This window comes from Ursus maritimus, unplaced genomic scaffold (genome assembly GCF_017311325.1).
Source record: "Ursus maritimus isolate PB19 unplaced genomic scaffold, ASM1731132v1 scaffold_23, whole genome shotgun sequence".
NCBI lineage: Eukaryota > Metazoa > Chordata > Mammalia > Carnivora > Ursidae > Ursus > Ursus maritimus.
In genome coordinates this window covers 1601863-1619825 of record NW_024424786.1, presented here as the reverse complement: position 1 = coordinate 1619825, position 17963 = coordinate 1601863, and the positions used below count along the sequence as shown (strand labels likewise).

General features: G+C 52.3%; 1 protein-coding gene across 1 annotated transcript in view; it reads right to left on the bottom strand.

Annotated features, from left to right (window-relative positions):
• The window catches only part of LOC103682359 (F-actin-monooxygenase MICAL2), a 210374-nt gene that overhangs the window by 48444 nt on the left and 143967 nt on the right, over nucleotides 1-17963 (bottom strand). Inside the window, exons 22-25 of the mRNA XM_040638820.1 lie at nucleotides 13934-14114; nucleotides 9813-9994; nucleotides 4787-4861; nucleotides 255-409 (exon numbers count right to left, since the gene is read on the bottom strand). Coding sequence (XP_040494754.1) covers nucleotides 255-409; nucleotides 4787-4861; nucleotides 9813-9994; nucleotides 13934-14114 — 593 coding nt within the window. The remainder of the gene's footprint in view (nucleotides 1-254; nucleotides 410-4786; nucleotides 4862-9812; nucleotides 9995-13933; nucleotides 14115-17963) is intronic.

Here is a 17963-nt window from a genome sequence, read left to right as displayed (position 1 = left end):
AGTCTGTGCCCCACAAAGTCTGCTGAGTGAGTGGCTGTGCCCTGGGGCTGCCTGAGAAGGAACGGGATGGATGAGCTTTCATGAAAGGGACAAGTGAAGAAGGCCTGGGTGGACTCTTGACAGAGCATCTCATGGCCCTGGCTTTGCACCTGGGTGACCTAGGAGTGCTAAGAGTCCAGAGTTCAATGTGGAAGTAGGTGGGCTATGGGCAGCTCACCTTCCTAACACCTGTGTGGGCCCCAAGGGGCATTTACCTGAGGTAGGGAGATGCCATCCAGAGCATTCCCCGGGACACTGGCTGAAGAAAAAGATGGCGGGGAAGATGAGGGAGCAGACAATGAGGAAGAAGAAAGAGGAGCAGGTTCCTTTGAAGGTGACATAGTCCTTTTATTGTTCACTGGCGTCAAACCTACAAGGAAAGCACACACTCCTCATTACAGAGCTATTATTACCTTCTTTTATCATGAAAAGAGGAAGTTTTAAGAGAAGCTCCAACTAGGGTGAGGAGTGGCAGCCTCCTGCAGGGGAGCAGAGGTCCAAGGACGGAAGGTCTAGGAACCACTGCACTTCACGCTCCCGTGAGGATGTTCCTGAGAGATGGAACAGGGAGTCTCGGGGCGTCTCTTAGAAAGTTTCCTCTACCTCTAAAGCCTACCTCTAAAGTTTCCCCTAAAGCCATTGTGGTTGGGGTCTGGGCTGCGTTAAGTCACTTAGTCAATAAACCACCTGAGGCCTCTTCCCACAAGACGCCGGACCATTAGCGGTGGGCGTGGGCAGGGCAGGCCGGCCCCGCTAATGAATCGGGCTCTTCCGTCTCACATGGGTGCCAAGGGGCTCTCAGGCGAGATGGTTAGTTTGAGAGTTTAAGAGAACACTAGGGAGGGAGGTTATAATGAGTATTAACTCATTTGAAGCATACGGAGTGGGCCTCGTGCCAAGCTCCTGTTGGTCAGGGGACAAACGAGATGCAGATTGCGCGCTCAGAGCAACGTGAGAAAGGAGCGTGTGGCTGGGCCCTGAGGACGGCCTAATTCTGCACTGTGGGAGCTGGAGTCCATTCGTCTCGTAACTGCTGAATTGTGACAGTTGTAGCCTGTGAGATCATCTCTCTCTCTCTCTCTCTCTCTCTCTCTCTCGTGTTCACACATGCATCCTCTAGTAACCTTAAATCTAAAATCTCAAAAGCTTTGCTTTTATAGCGGACCATCCCAATACTATGTCCTCAGAGGGACTCAGAAAATGCCATACTCCGTTTCAGAACTGTCCACTCAGTGTCTGACCCTTCATCCCAGCCAGCTCTCCCGTGAACCCTCCCAGCAAGGAGGCTATCCCTCAGGACTTCCCAGGACCAGCTCCTGTCAGACTCCCTGCCTGTGGCCGCTGGGCTGACCCATTCCAATTTCTCTTCAGGGCGTCCAGCCTTCAGATGTTGGCTCACTTCCTAACTCAAGACAATCCCCTGGCCTCAGTTTCCCCAAAGCTTCGGATGAGGTGCTCCTCCTCTGGAACCCATACAGGCCAGGCCAACCCCACCCCCAGAAGAGTTCCTTCCAGACCCATTTGCACAGGAGGACTACACAGGGGGGTTCTTCAGGATCCTGTCCTGCTTTCCTTGTACACACAGGCAAGCGTGTCAGAACATGTATCCCAGGCCTGGGCTCTGGAAAGATGGCCACCACACACATATGTTCTGCAGGATTCCAAAGTGAAGCCCTCCAGAATGCTTCTGAGGGAGAAGATAACTCAGGGGAAGAGATCCGAGGGCGGCAGGAAGAAGCTGCTGGGAGAAGGCCCTGGGCTTCCAGGAGCCGATGTGGGGGAGGCAGCTGGCCGGCCTGTCACCCAAGCCCCCATTGCAGCCCACAATTAGATGGTTCGAGCCTAAAAAGGCAAACGCCGTGAGTCACTTGTTGCCTTGCTTCCTGTCCTTGGCTTGCCAAATTCCTGCCAAATTCCTCCTCCTCCTCTTCCTTGCCCCCTCATTCTCTTCCCTCTGCCGACTCCTGAATCAAATTCCTCAGCATGTCTCAGAGTCCCCTCAGCTCAACAGACTGCTTCTTTGTTCCCCCTAGAAGCTCTCTGGAACCTTCTGAAACAGAGCCAGGGACACCTTGGGAACCAAACCTGACAGGAAAGCCTTGGGGTTCACAAGGTCATGACCCAGGGGGTGCTCCCTCTCTCCTTTCTTTAATCCCCGACCCCCCCCCCACCAGTGAGGCCGCTCTGCACACACGTTCTTCATGCACTGAAGGGGAAGGCCAGAGCCAAGCTGAGAGGCGACAGGAGATCTCACCTGCCTGAGGCGGCCGATATCTTTGGGTTCCCTCAGAGGATGGCAAAGGGGAACCTGGAACCCCACCTCCTTCACACCCACACCAGCTGCCTGACACCTTCCTCATGTGAAAAATGGGATGGCTAGTGTTGCTTCACAGGGAGGCCGAAGGAATAAAATGGGATAACAAGTGGTGGCCGGTGCAGAAGGCAAAGCCAACGCCGCATCTAGCTAAATAGTAACTCTGATCCCTCTCTTCCTCCCACGCACACAGTTGTGTCCAATAAAGACACTGCGGAACTGTCGACCTGCCCCGAGGGGCTGCATACCCCTACCCCCGCCAGGATTTCTCTAACTTGTAGGCCCGGGGACTCCTCATTCACCAACTCGGACCCTTCTCTGCAGGTTCCTTCTTGTTTTCCTTGGATGCCTGGCACGGTCCTGCCGGGCTGCCTCAGTCCCGGGGGCTGCCAGCCCTGCCGGTCCGGTCATGCAAAGGGCTCGATGAGCAGAGCGGGCCCGGTTACAGCCCCCAAGCCTCCCTTGGCTCAGCGGCCTCTTCTCTGGGCCCTCTGGCGGTGACCTTTCCCCTTGATTCCAGAGGTCATTGTGGTGACTGCAGTCAGCGCGGGGAGGGTGAGAAGGGCACTCACACATCTCTCTCTGTCCTCCCACCTGGCACTGGGGCCAGACCCCGTCTGGACGGGGCAGGGAACGGACCCAGGAGATGGTGCCCCCGGTTGTGCTCCTTACTACAGTAGGACGAGTGTTGCCCACTGGGGTTTCCCCTTGGGCACAAGGAAGATGACCAAAATGATGGCCGTGAGGGTTTTTTACAGACTGGGATCCCAGGGTGCAGCTTCGCAGAACTTGGAGGGCAGGCAATGCTCAAGTCTCCCACGGTCTCAGAGCGCCCTCTAGGGGCAGCTGCCCGCGCAGGCGGAACCCATGGCCTTCATTTGTTTCTGCGCCGGGTCTAGCCTGCTTGTTCCTCGTTCAGGCGTTCGTTTGTCCACTCATTGACTCATTCATTCAGCAAACAACGACTGCACACCTTCTCTGGGCCAGGCCCACAGAAATGACCCCAACGCAAGGCCTGCCCTCAAACCAGCTTTTATATACACTTGAGAACCAACACCTGGGATCACTGAAGACGCACCGAGGTCCTCAGGCCCATCCCAGAAACCATGCTGCTGGTTAGCAGCGGTCTGTGCCTCCGCCAGCATCCCCAACCTGCGAGGAGGGGCCCCCATCAGACACTGCTCGCACCCCAGAGTGGGAACTTCTTGAGGGCAAGGCAGAGCCCCTTGCACTCCAGGAGCTCAGTGAAGTCAGCTGGAAGCACTGGGTGGAATCTGTACCCAAATGGGCCACCCCTCAGCACCACCCCATAGAAGCAGAATTCCTGTGATCTGAGGATGTACTGGAGGGGGGGAGGGGAAATGAAGTGACCCAGGCCTTCTGTAAACATTAATTCCCTTTTCTAGTCACCCTCAGTGTCTGGGACTGCAAGATGATTCCAGAGTCATTTCAGGGTGCCCCAGGTGGAGCGGCTTGCCAGTGTGCAGCTGTGGTCCAGCTCCAGAGGCATCCATTATCCCAGCCTCACCCAAGGAAGGGGGGGCCTCGAGTCTGAGGGCTGCTGGGAGAATGACTCATAGGCCAGCAGTCCGCATTGACTCAGAAGGAAGGAGCCAACTAACTAGTGCTCTGTTCCAACTTCAACAATGGCTCTTTTTAGAAAGTGTTGTCTAACCCAAGGCTTTCCTGGGTCCACCTCTCCCAGAGCAAAGCCCAGAGAGAGTGTGGGGCAGGGGGAGATGGAAGGTGGACTTGGGTATGGATTAGAGGGCCAGGGAGGGGATGCCTGCCCTGTAAAGGAGGCAGCGCAGAGAATGAGGCCAGCCCCAGCTGCTGCGCCACTGTGAGCGGGGTTACTGCGCCCCCTACTGGGAACCGGATGCCTTGGCGTTCGCCCCAGCCGCTAGTCCTCACTCACCCAGCCGTGTTCTCAGGGATGCTGGGATCAAAGCCTGCTCAGAAAAAGAAGCAGGTGTGTCTGTATGGATGGGTGTGTGAGTGGGTGTGGGTGTGGCTTCCTTCACTGCTTTGCCCACGATTGCATGAGGTTATTCAGCTGATGTCCCCAGTCCAATTCCCGTGCACAGAATGAAAATACATAGAGGCTCTGGGTCTCAGTTTCCTCATCTGTGGTTCAAAAAGCTTGGTGCCTATGATTACTAACACCCCTTCCAGGAGCAACTATAGAGCTCTAAGGCCCCATGATGCCAGACTGGGGAGCTGAAGGAGAAGGAAAGGTCCCACATCCTTGGAAAATGCTTCCTCGAGTCAGCAGTGGAAACAGTCAAACTTCTATTTCTTTCCTTGCCCCTAACATCCAGGAGGCCAGGTCAGAGAGGACATGCTTGGAATGAGAACAGCTGCCCCTGAGAATTGAGCAGAAGACACTGCCCATGCCCCTCCCCACCCACTCCCAGAAAGCTCATGACTCACTCGACTGGAATTTTCTTCTCCAGCTCTGGTATTTGCTGGGAGTTGGAGACTGGAAGCTACTGGCCCGTTGCAGAGCTGTGGTGGAAAAAAGAAAGAGGCAGGGGAGACGTGGGGCAGGGGAAAGAGTCTGTTAAACTTACAGAATAACCATGGGGTTTTCTCCTATGGCACATTTTATAGATAATAATAATTGACCGAGCCCCTTCCTTTTCCGGACTGCATCTTCCCACCCCTATGACACGTACTTCCAACTTTTTATTTGCTCACTCATCGAGTATGTATTGAGACCCTGCTATGGGACAGGTACTGCCATTATTCAGAAAATGCCTCAATTACGAGCCACCATTCTAACTCGCCCGTAACGAACGTACATCTGTACACGTGTATGTGCACACCGTATACATGCATGTCCATACGGGCACATGCTTTGGGGCACACTTGTTTGCTCGTTTTTAGCAGAACAGTTCTTCAAAGCTGGTCTCACATCAATGTCCCATATGTGTAGTAGATAAACCGGACCTGCTCTCATCGAAGCCTGGAAGCTGCAGAAAGTTCTACCTCCTCTCCCCCTCCCCTACAAAGCCTCCCAAACCCTGTGGGAGCCAGTATTCCATGGACTGTGTACTGAAGACCCTCCACCCTGCTGGGGCTTGAGAATTAGCCGAGCAAGATGAACATCACATGCAGAAGAAGGTGGCCTTGGCCATTTAGGGTGTGAGAGTTGCCAATGTACCCCATTCCCACACTGGGCCCTCAAATTCGGCCTTAGGCTCCAGGTCCCTGTGGTGGTTCCTTCATACCCGAGAGACAGAATGGGGCACGGCATGCACGCCTGAATGCGCACACAGGTGGGACTAGGGGTGTGGAAGGGAAGAACGCCCCAGGAGTGATGTGGGTGTGGGAAAATGGGGTAGGGAAGGTTTGAAGCCAAGGCCCAGCCCTCTCTCGGTAGGAAGGCCTGGATCCCACACCCTGCCAGTGCTCTGAACTGGGCGTCAGCTCTCATCAGCCAGGCTGCGGGGTGCCGGTGGCAACCACTTCTGGGGGCTTCTCTTCCTTGGGACAAGATCCGCCAGCTCCTTAGATCCCTGACTCCCCTCCTTCCCTTACTGTCCCTGGAGCCGATGTGAGCCTCTTCTATCTGGTGGGTTCCCTGTCCCACAGGCTTGCTGTCATATCGAGTCCATGGGTTTGGGGGGAGCCTGTGTGGATGGGCGCAGGGCGCAGCCTCCTCACCCCCCACCCCCCATCTCAGGCCCGTTCTTCCCGCAGGTGCAGGGGGATGCTCTGCCCCACTGGCCGGTGTGCAACAGGGGCAGTCAGGCCTCCAAAGCAGCTTCCTCCTGCTGACCAACGCTAGCCCCTCCATCAGCTGCTGGAGAATCTTCCGAGAAATGTAGAACACTGCTTCAAGCTCTTATGGCTTCTCCTCAGCATTTTCACTTTGTGGAATGGAACTTATTAAAACTGGCTAAAACTCACAAGCAATTTTCCATTCCTGGCGTTTCCAGGACACACATGCGTACATTTTTACCATAATAGGAACAACAGGGTGGGTAGCAATGATTTGATCCAGTCGTTTTGAGCAGCATAAAGCCAGCCTGGTTCCCCTTTTCAGCTTATATTTTATTTATATTTATTTACAGGGAGCACTTTTGGAGATCTTACTGTATGACCTACTACAAAAGGAATAAGGGGTAAGTATTTTGCCATATGATGCTAATGATATCATTTTCTTGTTACAAACAAGCGGTATGCCCCGTAGGTCACTGAATCATCCTGTTGTCAAATTATTGCCAGAAAAAAAAAAAGGAGAAATACCAATTTTTCTAAACCCGAATAAGATGGGGCTGTCTGCTCCCCCCCCAGCTCTAATTGGTTTATGCCCCAAACCCAACGCTCTGGATTGATTCATTTAATTGTTTAGGTGTGTATTTTACAACAAACTTATCCAGACAGACCCTCTTGGAAGCTGCTCCTCTGTGACTCTCCAAAGTGCAGGACGTGGCCCCCTTGCATGGAAGCAGTTGGCACTTCTGTAGCACGCAGATACTTGGCTCCATGCTACACCCTCTGAATCGGAATCTCTACAGGTGGGAACCTATGTATCTGCCTTTTAAAAAATTTATTTATATATTTTTAAAAAATTTTTAAAACGATTTTATTTATTTGAGAGACAGACAGAGCACAGGCAGAGCGGCAGGCAGAGGGAGAAGCAGGCTCCTGGCTGAGCAGGGACCCAACGTGGGACTCGATCCCAGGACACTGACATCATGACCTGAGCCAAAGGCAGACACTGAACCAACTGAGCCACCCAGGTGTCCCTAGGTATCTGCCTTTTAAACAAGATTTTAAAGAACCACTGAACTAGGTGTTTTGGGGGAGCAATACTGAGCCTTTTCTACTGAGCCTCGATAACACAGGGCTTAAATTCTATTTGAGGCCACCCTCTTGGGCATGCTCTGTGCTAAAAACTTTGAGGATACAATAGGTTCCTCAGTGAGCCAAGGTAGTCCCAGAAGTCTTTCCCTAAATCGTGGTGAAATGCTATGTAACATGCAAGTTCCCACTTCAACCACGTGAAAGAGTCCAGCTCAATGGCATTAAGTACATTCACACTGTTGTACCACCATCACCACCGTCCACTTCCAGAACTTCTTCATCCCAAACTGAAACTCTGTACCCACGAATCAGTAACTCCCCACGTTCCCACCCCTGCCCCTGTCATCACCATTCGACTTTCTCTATGAATTTGACTATTCTAGGTACCGCCTAGAAGTGGAATCGTGTGATACTTGTTCTTTTGTGCCTGGCTTACTTAGCATAATGTCTTCAAGATACATGCATGTTGTACCCTGTGTCAGAGCTTCCTTCCTTTTTAACACTGCACAATATTCTGTTACATGGATATAGCACAATTGTTTATCCATTCACAGGCTGCTGAATTTTGGGGTCATCTCCCCCTTTGGCAATCGTAAGTAACGCCAGATGAGCATGGCTGTGCAAAGCAGGAGTCCTCTTAAAGCCGTATCTTGGCCTTGTTTAGCATTCCCTTGGCTGCGCTCTGAGCCATTTACCCAAGTGAAAACTGTGCTGAGTGAAGCTCCATTGACACGCCCAACATGATATCAACCCTGCCTGACCCAGTAAAGTAACCAGCAACACGAAACAGTGCTCGGACTGCACTGGCGGTTTTAACCGTACGATGTGGTCTGCCGAGCAACGACCAAAAATGTGATGCACGAAGGTGAAACCAATAAGGATTGTTTGCAAGTCATGCGGTCTGTCCACTTCTCTGTCTATTCCGTATCTTAGCCTGGAATCACACTGGACCGTCAGAAACAAACTGCTTTGGCCGCACTGCCCTGTTAGTCTTGGTCCAGCCCTGTCCCCCTGGAAGAACTGCTCTTGCTGAGACGTGTGTGGGTGTGAGGCGCTCACCTGCCAGCCGGGGATGCTGCACGAGACAGCCTCGCCCAGGACGTGAACTCATGCATCTCTCAGTGCTGTTTGACATGAAGCACTAGGAAAAGTGGTACGAGATCTGGAACTTGCCGCAAACCAGTATGTTGTTTTTCTTATGAACAAGGAGAATAATGATTGTGTTTCCTTTTTAACTCTGGCTGCCAGAAAACTCAGGATCAAATTTATAATTCCACTAGAACAACTGCGTAGGCCCACGGTCTGCCTCTCCGGGGTCTCTACCTCCTAAACTCGTTTTCTTATCCCAGATCTTGAGGATTTATCTTTTATAGAGAGAGATGTAGAATTTTGTTTTATGTCTTTCTTGTAAATTGCCTAAAATCCCCTGGCAATCGAGGAGCGGGGAGAAATGGAGGGAAGGGATGAAAGGCAGGCAGGTTTCATATCTGTATATGAGGAGGCTGGAGCCCAGGGAGACAGAGGCCCAGCAAAGCAGACAGAGGCAGACTGCCCCTCGCTGGGCACAGCACAGGGTTCTGTTCACGGCCTATTGCAAAGCCTTTCCAGACGCCACCACAATGGTATTGAGCAAATATGTTCTGATGACAATTGTCCTCAAAAACAAAAACAAAAACACCCAAAACTCACAGGGGAGGATAAATCCAGAATTTTCAGGAGGCCAACCCCAGGCCTAGTTTTCCTGGGAAACCAACCCTTGTGAGATTGTTTCCAGGTTCAGGTGGAAATTCTGCTCTCAGCCACCAGGGGGAGGTGCAGGACAAGTTGAGTACCGGCTCTCCCAGGGCAGCCAAGGCTGCTGGTGCCCACGGTGGCAAGCTTGTTAGCCTCCTTCTTCCCACCCTGAGGTTGCAAGCTGCTATGGACTGAATCAAAGCATTCGATTCAAGACCACCTTTATTAAAACAAGCTGGGCTGCTAAACACAACTTTTTAGGGTGTGGAGGCCCTGGCTCTGGGCCGCACCGCTTACTAGCTGTGAGACCTCGGGGAAACACCGTCTGTTTGCTCACGGGTAAAATGGTGAGCTTACCTACCCCACGGGGTCGTTCTGAGGATGAAATGGGGCCGTGTATGGGAAAACCCTCAGCCATTACAGGCGCTTAGTAGAAGTGTATTTATTACTGCGTAAAGTTTTAGTGCATTCCACTTGTCCCAGGCACCACTAATGGCTTTGTGCTGCCCCCGGCTGCCTGTGGTCCAATGGCAGCTAAGCCACATCCTTCCCTAGTGGGCTATGGAATGCCAGATGGGCCCCTAAGGAGATATTCAAAGAGGAGACTGTTCCAGGCAAGAGGTTGCTGGGGTCCCCTTATCTCTGCCAGCCTGGGACACACAACAGCCAGTCAGACCCCTCTGCCACCTACCCACTTGAGATTCCAAAGCTTCTCATGGAGAAGGAGGCTGGGCCTAGGTCCAGTCCCCTCACTCCACTTATACCCCAGCCCCACTGCCTCTGAGCCTGAGGGCTGGACCTATCACAGGATCTTCCGAGAGGAAAAACTGGCCATGGGGACTCTCTCTTCCCTCCCCATGTCCCAGGATCAAGCATGGCTGTCTCCCACCCAGGCAAGCTGTCTGCTCACCATGCATAGCTTGCGACTCCTCAGGGCACCATGGAGAGACTTTCCTGGTCGGGGCCTCTCTCAGGGAGCTGTGCCTGGTGAGGGGCTCTGCGAGGGGCGGGGGTTCTGGCCGCCGGGATCTCTCCTCACAGGGCTGTGCGCTGGAGGCCTCACTACCGGGACAGTCTGGCTCTGCATCGGAGCTGGAAGAAGGAAGGAGAGGGTGGGTGAGCGGGGAGCCCTGCAGTTCACCTCACACCCCCACTGTGCCCTGCCCATCACTGCCTCCAGCAGACCACGGCGCTCTGGGGCAGAGAGAGTGATTTTGTGACCTCCGTACCCCAACCCCGGCCTTAGGCTTGGTTATGGGCTGAACTGTGTCCCCCTAATTTCATATTAAGTCCTAACCCCTAGGACCTCAGAATGTGACTACATTTGGATACTGGGTCTTTAAGGAGGTAACTGAGTTAAAATGAGGTCACTAGAATGGGCCCTAATCCAATATGGCTGGTGTCCTTACAAGAAGAGGAAATTTGGACAGGCAGAGAAGGAAAACATCACAGGAACACAAAGTCAGCCATCTACAAAGTGAGGAGAGGGGCCTGGAAAAGATCCTTCCCCGTCATGGCTGTCAGAAGGAACCAACCCTGCTAGCACCTTGACATTGGACTCCCAGCTCCCAGAACTGTGAGAAAGCATGTCTCTGTTGTTTAAGCACCCAGTTGGTGGTGCTTTACAGACTAGCAAACACACACCGGCGTGGATCCAAGCAGAACAAAGCCCCATGAACCTACACTGATGTGCTTGCAGGACAGCTGGTCTACCTACCATCAGCCATCCCTGAGCATGACTCCTCAGCTCTCTGGGGCAAAACGAGCTTATCATTTAGGACCTGTCCTGAAACTTTAGGCATTTCAGTGCAGCTTGTATCCTGTGCGAATGGGTGGGAGAAAAGAGATGGCTACGGGGTTGGAGGGAGGAGTATTTAATCTGGGCCTTGAATGATGGGTAGGAATTCATGTGGCAGAGAAGTGGAAGAAATGTGTCCTCAGCAGCAGGGACAGCACAGACAGTCCCCCAGGGGCTTGGGAAGGCACAAACCAGTAGGGCTGTGACTATTTACTCTGTGTATGTAAGTCCAGCACGCATCTTTCCACTGGATCGCTGCTCCTTACCCATCTGTGTGCCCTGGTGGACTCTCTATCCATCACAGTGCCCAAGCCTGCTGGCCACGGCATCCCACGGCTCTTCACTGATGGGTCCCAGAGCTGGGCGTGCCATGTGAGTAGTACCCATCGGACGTCTACCTTGAGATCTTGGGACATGGACATGGACTGATGGACACGGGCTGCGGCCCTCCGTAGCCAAGAGTTCCACACGTGGATATAGCCTCCCTGTGGATGGTTGTAAATTCGAAGTGCAGAGGGGCACCAGCAGAGAGTGGCTATTTGAGTTTCTAGCTCCAACCCTGCCTGGAGAGAGGACTACCCTTGGACTTCCCAGTCAGAGGAACTGAAGTATATGCTTTGTTACTTAGGCTAGTGTTGGGTTTCTGCCTCTTACAATGGAGATGGTCCTAACTGAGGCCTAGAAGGCTGTGAGACCTGGGGCAGGGCCTTCCTTCTCTGGGCCTTGCTCTTTATCTCAGTGACTGCTAAGGCACTCCAAGGCAGTGGTGCTCATGCAGACATGTGTGTCTGAATTACCTGTGGGCTTTGCTAAAACATACGTTCCCAGCCCCCCTTCCAGAGTCTGAAGGCTCCAGACCTCATGAACTAGCTATCTGCATGGCAGTATCTGTTTTCTCCTCTCACATTCTTCCCACACCTACTCCAGTCAGGTTTCCAATCCTCTTGTTGGAAAATCCAGAGGTCACTTCTCCAGCTCCTCCATTCTTATCTGAAACAGTGAACCACACCCTCCATCTTGAAACTTTTTTCTTCTCTCAGCTTCCACAACCCAACCTCTCTTGGTTTCTCTCCTTCCTGTGGGTTTTGCCAGCATCTTCTCTGCTTGCCCATTGAATGTTCAAATGCCCTGGGGCCCTCATCCAGGCTCAGCTCTTCTTTATCAATGAGAAGATAGCCTCCCCCCACCCGCCCCCGCCCCCAAAGAGATAGTCTTACTCCACAGGTAACTCATCGGCTCCCTTTGCTTTCACTGCCTCTATGTGCCACTGGCCCCCAAATCGCTGTCTCTAGTCCTGCCTCCCAGAAACTTCTCTGTTCTACTGCATGCTTGACAACTGTGCAAAGACATCTGGTAGACATCTCAAACCCCACAGGTCCAGAAGAGAACTCTTGATTTTCTCTACAAACCTACACCTTCCCCAAAACCTTGTCCTCCTCAAGGCCACTCTAGGAATGACTGTACCTTTCATGCAGTCACCTGGGTCAAAGTCTGGGAGTCACCCTTGGGCTCTCTCTCACCTTTATGTTCAGTTCATCAGTAAATCTCTTCTGCTCCCAAACTTGGTCCAAGTCCCTCGTCTCTTACCTGCACTGCAGGCTCCCACCAGGCCTCCCTGCCTCTACCTCCACCTACCTCTGCCCCATCCATTTTCCATTCTAAGGCCTGCTGATCTTTGGAAATAAATAAGATGTCACTCCCTGACTTAAGAATTATCTAATGGCTTTCAATTAGATCTAGAATAAAGTTTAAACTCCTTGCCCTGTCTTACTCAGCCTTATTCCTGCCGTACTCTCTGCTTTAATATCTTGCTCTTCTTCCCCTCACTGTGTACCAGCCACGTTAGAAAACATCAGGTTCACACGTGCCCTGGGCTGATGTGCTGGTGTTCCACTGCTTGGATGCCATTTTCTCAGTCTTCACATGGCTGTCCCTTCTTGTCAACAATTCTCAGTTAAAATGTCACCTCCGGGAGGCTGTGGTCTGTTGTTTGCAAAGAACGTTTGCAATCTTTCCCCTCCTGGCGCCACACCCTTTTTCAATGGATCTTTGCAGCTCCTCCCATAATGGTGGAGCCAATTTCCCCACCCCTTGAATCCGGGCTGGACTTGTGACCATTCAGACATGATAGAATAGCCAAGACCTCAAGAGACTCGGCATGATTGTGCTTTCTCACAGGACCATGTGAATAAGCATGGGCTGCCTGTTGGAGAATGAAAGACCCATGGCCCAATAGCCTCCTGGCACCCCAGCTGACAGCTAGCCATGTTCTAGAAGCGGGACCCTACTGGCCCAAACACACAGGAGCCCACTGAGATCAGAAGAACCGCAGGACTGAGCCTGACTGAAATTGCCGGCCCACAGAATCCACAGTGAGTAGAATTCATGGTGGCTGTCGGGATGCTCTGTTACTCAGCACGACTGTGAGAATAGACAACTGATACAAGGCCTTTCCTGGCTACCCGATCAAAAGTAGCTGACTAGTCACTATCATAGACTCCTATTTTATTGTTCTACCTGGACCACAGGTGATATTTTTCCTCTTAAATATTTACTTGTTTGCTGACTGTCTACCCAGTTTGAATGAGAGCCCTGTGAGGGCAAAGCCTTTGTCTTGTGTTGGTCTCTGCTGTATCCTCAGAGTCTAGTACATACTGAGCAATTGGTCCCTCTTGCTAGCTGACCTCCTGAATGAATTCAGTGTCTGGGGGAGGCCTGGAGTCTGCACACCTAATGACCACTCTAGGTGGTTTTGGTTTGGGCGGTAAGGACGGCATTCCAAGGAAATATTCATCTAGGGCAGTAGGGTTTCACTTCTCACGCCTTCTCCCGTCTCCAGCCCAGCCTCCCCATCACCAGGCATCGCCATCTTACATCTTACTGTGACAGTGACACCCACCTGGCACCCCTTGCTGCAGCCTACATCACAACTGCCTTTCGGGGAGAAGTCAGTGGGCCAGAGCCTGTCCCTTCTCTGAGAAAGCAGCAACTGCTAACACTTGCAGTGCTTATTATGTGCCAAGCATTGTTCTACGTGGTCTAACACAAATTAATTGTTAGATCCTTAAAATTGTCCATGAGACAGGTGCTACCATTGTCCCCATTTTATGGATGACCACATGGAGGTACAGAGAGGTCATACGGTCAGTGAGTGGAGAGGAGACCAGTCCCTGAATGCTGTCACTCTTGTCCAGTCCCTCTTCTGTCCCCATCCTGCAGCAGCCTGAGCATACCTGCCGTCATCACTGGTGACCAGGACACACACAGCCATCATGTCTTGTCCAACTACATCCTCCCCAGGGCTGATCCTCACTGAGGTCCACTCTGAGGGCAGGAGAGAGGTGGCTTCACCTTCCACATCACTGGGCTCTGGCTCCAGAACACTCTTGGGCTTCTTGGGGGAGGTTGGCTCATCTGCTGGGAGGAGAAGAGGGTCTAGAGAGATGATGGGAATAAACAGGACCTGCAGGGTACCTGCTTCCCTTCCAGAAGCTTGCACAGACTGCTGGGGGTGGGGGGTGGGTAGGGCAGCAGGCTTTGGGTCTACTTGGACACTCCAAGACTGACCTTCTCATCCTCTGTTCTAACCACTTAGCCTACCAGATGCACCAGGATTCAGAGCACCTCTGTGTACAGGGCATGAACACACACATCTCGTTTAATCCCAGAGAGGGTCCTAGAATGTTCAGAGGGACCACCCAGGCCCACCAGCCTCTGGACTGCCATTATCAAAATCACAATGTCCAACATACTGCTAAACCCGGTGGCAACTTCTCCATTCTTGTCTTGACACATCAGCAGCATTTGACCCGGAAGCTCATTCCCTCCTAGAAATAGCTCTCCTCTCAGCTTCTAGGACAGCACAGACTGGCTCCCTTCTCCTCACTGGCTGCTCTCCTTTCCTTTTTGTTTCTGTGTTGGGTATACCTTTTCCCCCTGATCTGGTAACACTGGAAGGCCCCAGGACTGTCTTTGAATCTCTTCTCTTACTCATGCCCATGACAGTCTCATCTTGTCTCCTGGCTTCAAATAACCCTAGATAACAATGACTTACTCCTGCATCTATATTTCCAATCTGGACATTTCCCCTGAATCTAGACTTCTCTATCCCACTGCTTACTTGGCATCTCCACGTGGATGTCTAGCAGACACATCAAACTCATGTCCGAGTGGAGCTCTGCAGCCCCACCGCCCCCGACCCTGCTTCCCCCACAGCCCTCCCCATCTCAGCAAATGGCGACCTTGGCCTTCCAGCTGCTCAAGTTAAATGCTTTCACGGCATCCTTGACTTCTCTTGTTTTTTCATTCTTCACTGAAGTTATCAGCCAATCCTGCTGGCTCCACCTTCAAAATAGGTCAGGAATCCAGTCACCTGTCATCACCTCCTCTGCTACCACCCTGGCCCCAGCCACCATGATTATGGAAACAGCTTCTGTGGGTCTCCCAGCTTTCCCTCTTGCCACACTTCCCCCGCCCCCTGGTCTTCTTAACACAGCCACCCAAGTAACTGTTAAATATAAGTCGGATCATGCTCCCCTGCTCAACACCCTCCAGCGGCCCCTGTGACCTCATCTCCCACTATTGTCCCGTTGTCTGCTCTGACCATGTGACCACCTCGCTGTCTCCCGTCTCAGCTCTGTGGACCGCTCTCGCCTCTTCCTAGGAGATGTTATCCCTGGCCAGCTTCCCGCAGGGCTCGCTCACTCACTACCTCAAGTATTTGGCCAAATGGCACATTCTCCATGAGGACTACCCTGTCATCCTATTTTAACTGCAACCCGTGCCCTTGGCCCTCTCTGTTCCTCTTTATTTTTATTCATAACACATATCACCTTCTAACAAACTCCACAATTTTCCTCTTTTATTATCTCCCTCCCATGACTAGAACATAAGCAGTGATTTGTGTCTGTTTCCCTTCTTGCTGGGATGGTACCTGGTAGGGAGTAGATGCTCGATGAACACCTGTTGAATGAATCAATGAACAAGTAAGCAAAACAGGCCGCCTGAGACCCAGCTCCATTTTGGCTACAAACTAGCTGGGTGACCCCTTCTCTGGTCACAGCGGGCCAGGTGTCCCCTCTCCTTTCAAAGGCTGACCCCTCACGTGCACTTGGCTCCCTCCTCACCAACCCTCCTCCAAGGTCATTACCTCCTCTTCCCCATGCCACAGGCTTCTATGTTTTCTATGACCTTCTCCATCAGTATTTGCAATTTGCTGAAGCCTCTCCCATTTTCAGAAAACTATTTTTAACCCAGTTCCCATGCCTGGCCCCTAGCCAACCCTTCTTCCTCTTCTCCCTCCTTCCCAGCCAATCATCCTGGAAGAGTTTGCTACACTCGCTTCCGTTCCTTGTGCACCTTCCGCCACTCAACTCTTCAATCTCCTACAAGCCTGTGTCTCCATGACTCCCAAACCGCCCCCCAAAGCCCCCGGTGGCCTGCGTATTGCTGAGTCCAATTCACAAGCTCTGGGGTCCTCCTGCAGCTGCTGCTGCCCTCACCCCTCCCTGCTCCGGGGACCCGGTTCTTTCGCTGCCTCCCTGGCTGCTCCATCTCAGGCATCCTGTCTCCGAGCCAACCCCTAAACGCTGGGCTCTTCACACCCCCACCTGCAGGAGGCTAGCTACTCCCTAATTATATTTACTACCTATGAAGATGACTCAAGACATTTTTATTTTTACGTGAAATGCCTCATGTTTTAAAAAATATCGTGTAGGTCAAACAAAACACATCTCCAGGCAGATGCGGCCAGTGGGTGGCCAGTTTGCCACTCCCGGCATACGTGCACGCTTGCTTGTGTGTGCGCGTTTGCACACTTCTGCACTGGTGCAGCTGTGCGTGGGAGGCACCGGGGGAACAGGTGTAACTGGATGCTATGTACTACTAGCTGTAATAATATAACAATAACAGCAGCAGCTTACTTTTATTGAACACTTTTACGGAGAACTGCTTTAAGTGTTTAGCGCATAGTAAGTCTATTAAACTTCATAGAACCTTCTAGACAAGTATTATTATCCCCATTTTGCTGATGAAAAAACAGGCGCACAGAGAGATTGAGACATCAGTGGACAGGGATCCGTCTATATGGCTGTGAGCAGAACAGACCCATGGATGCCAATGTGCATGGCCTTCATTCTGGGAGTCTGCGTGAATTATGCTCCTGTCTTTCACAGCCTCTGCATAACAGAGCTGTGTTTTTCTGTGACCTTGCAGTCCTCCTACTAGGCGAGGTAGGGGTGCTTCCTTGCCCAACTGCCATGGGACCTGGCTGTGACACTTGCTTTGCCCAGTGGAAATGAGTGGCTGTGACGTGAGCAGTGGCTTCAAATGGCCTTGCTGTTTGGCTAGTCCACCCACACTCTTGCTAGTTTGCCATGAGAAGAGCTTGTCCCAGATGGCTGCTGTTCCTGCAGCCTAGGTCCCTGACTGTGGGCACATGGAGCATATCCGAAGCCTTACCCAACCCCGTGGGAGCCCAGGCCACCCTTAGACCTGCAGCCCACAGCAGAGCTACTCAGCCAACCCCACAGACCCATGAGCCAGAAAAAATAGATGCTACGAGCCCCAGAAATTCGGGAGGCTTATCACACAGAATTACCGTAGCAGAGACCTGATTTTACACCTGGCTTACACCTGAGTACAGGTGTGTGTGCCTGAGCGGGGAGCACGGAGACCTGTATAGTCAACAGATGCTGCTTGGCCTCTGATCCAGGCCTGTGGTGGGAATTTGGAGATGAATCAGCCATGCTCCACCTTCAAGGGTCTCTTCCCGTCCCAGGGCAGACATGAGGCATATTCACAGATAGCTGCCTTCTCAGGCAGACCCTCTAAGAGTAAGGTGAGACAAAGCAGAAGGGCAGGGAGATCTGACTTCTGTACAATGAACACTTTAGGTGGCAGGCACCATTTTAGTGGGTAAAGGATGAGTAGGATCTGGACAGGAGAGGGAGAGATGGTGCTCCACGGGGGGGACCTCTGGGAGCCAAAGCAGTGAGGGAGAGCCCTGCCATCTGCATGGGAGCAGAAACCATGTCTGTGTGGCTGGGGGGCAGGAGAGTATATAAAAGAAGCCAGTGGAACATCATTCCATTGACATGGAACCAGGAAGGGCCCTGAAGGGCAAGGTGAAGAGTGGCACTCTTCCCTCCAAGAGCAACCCCTGAAAGTCTGGAGGCTGAGGACTGGCATCATCAGAGTGGTTGCTGAGTAGAAGGTGGACCGGAGGACCCCCGGGGAGGGGACAGGGAGACCAGGGAAAGGGCC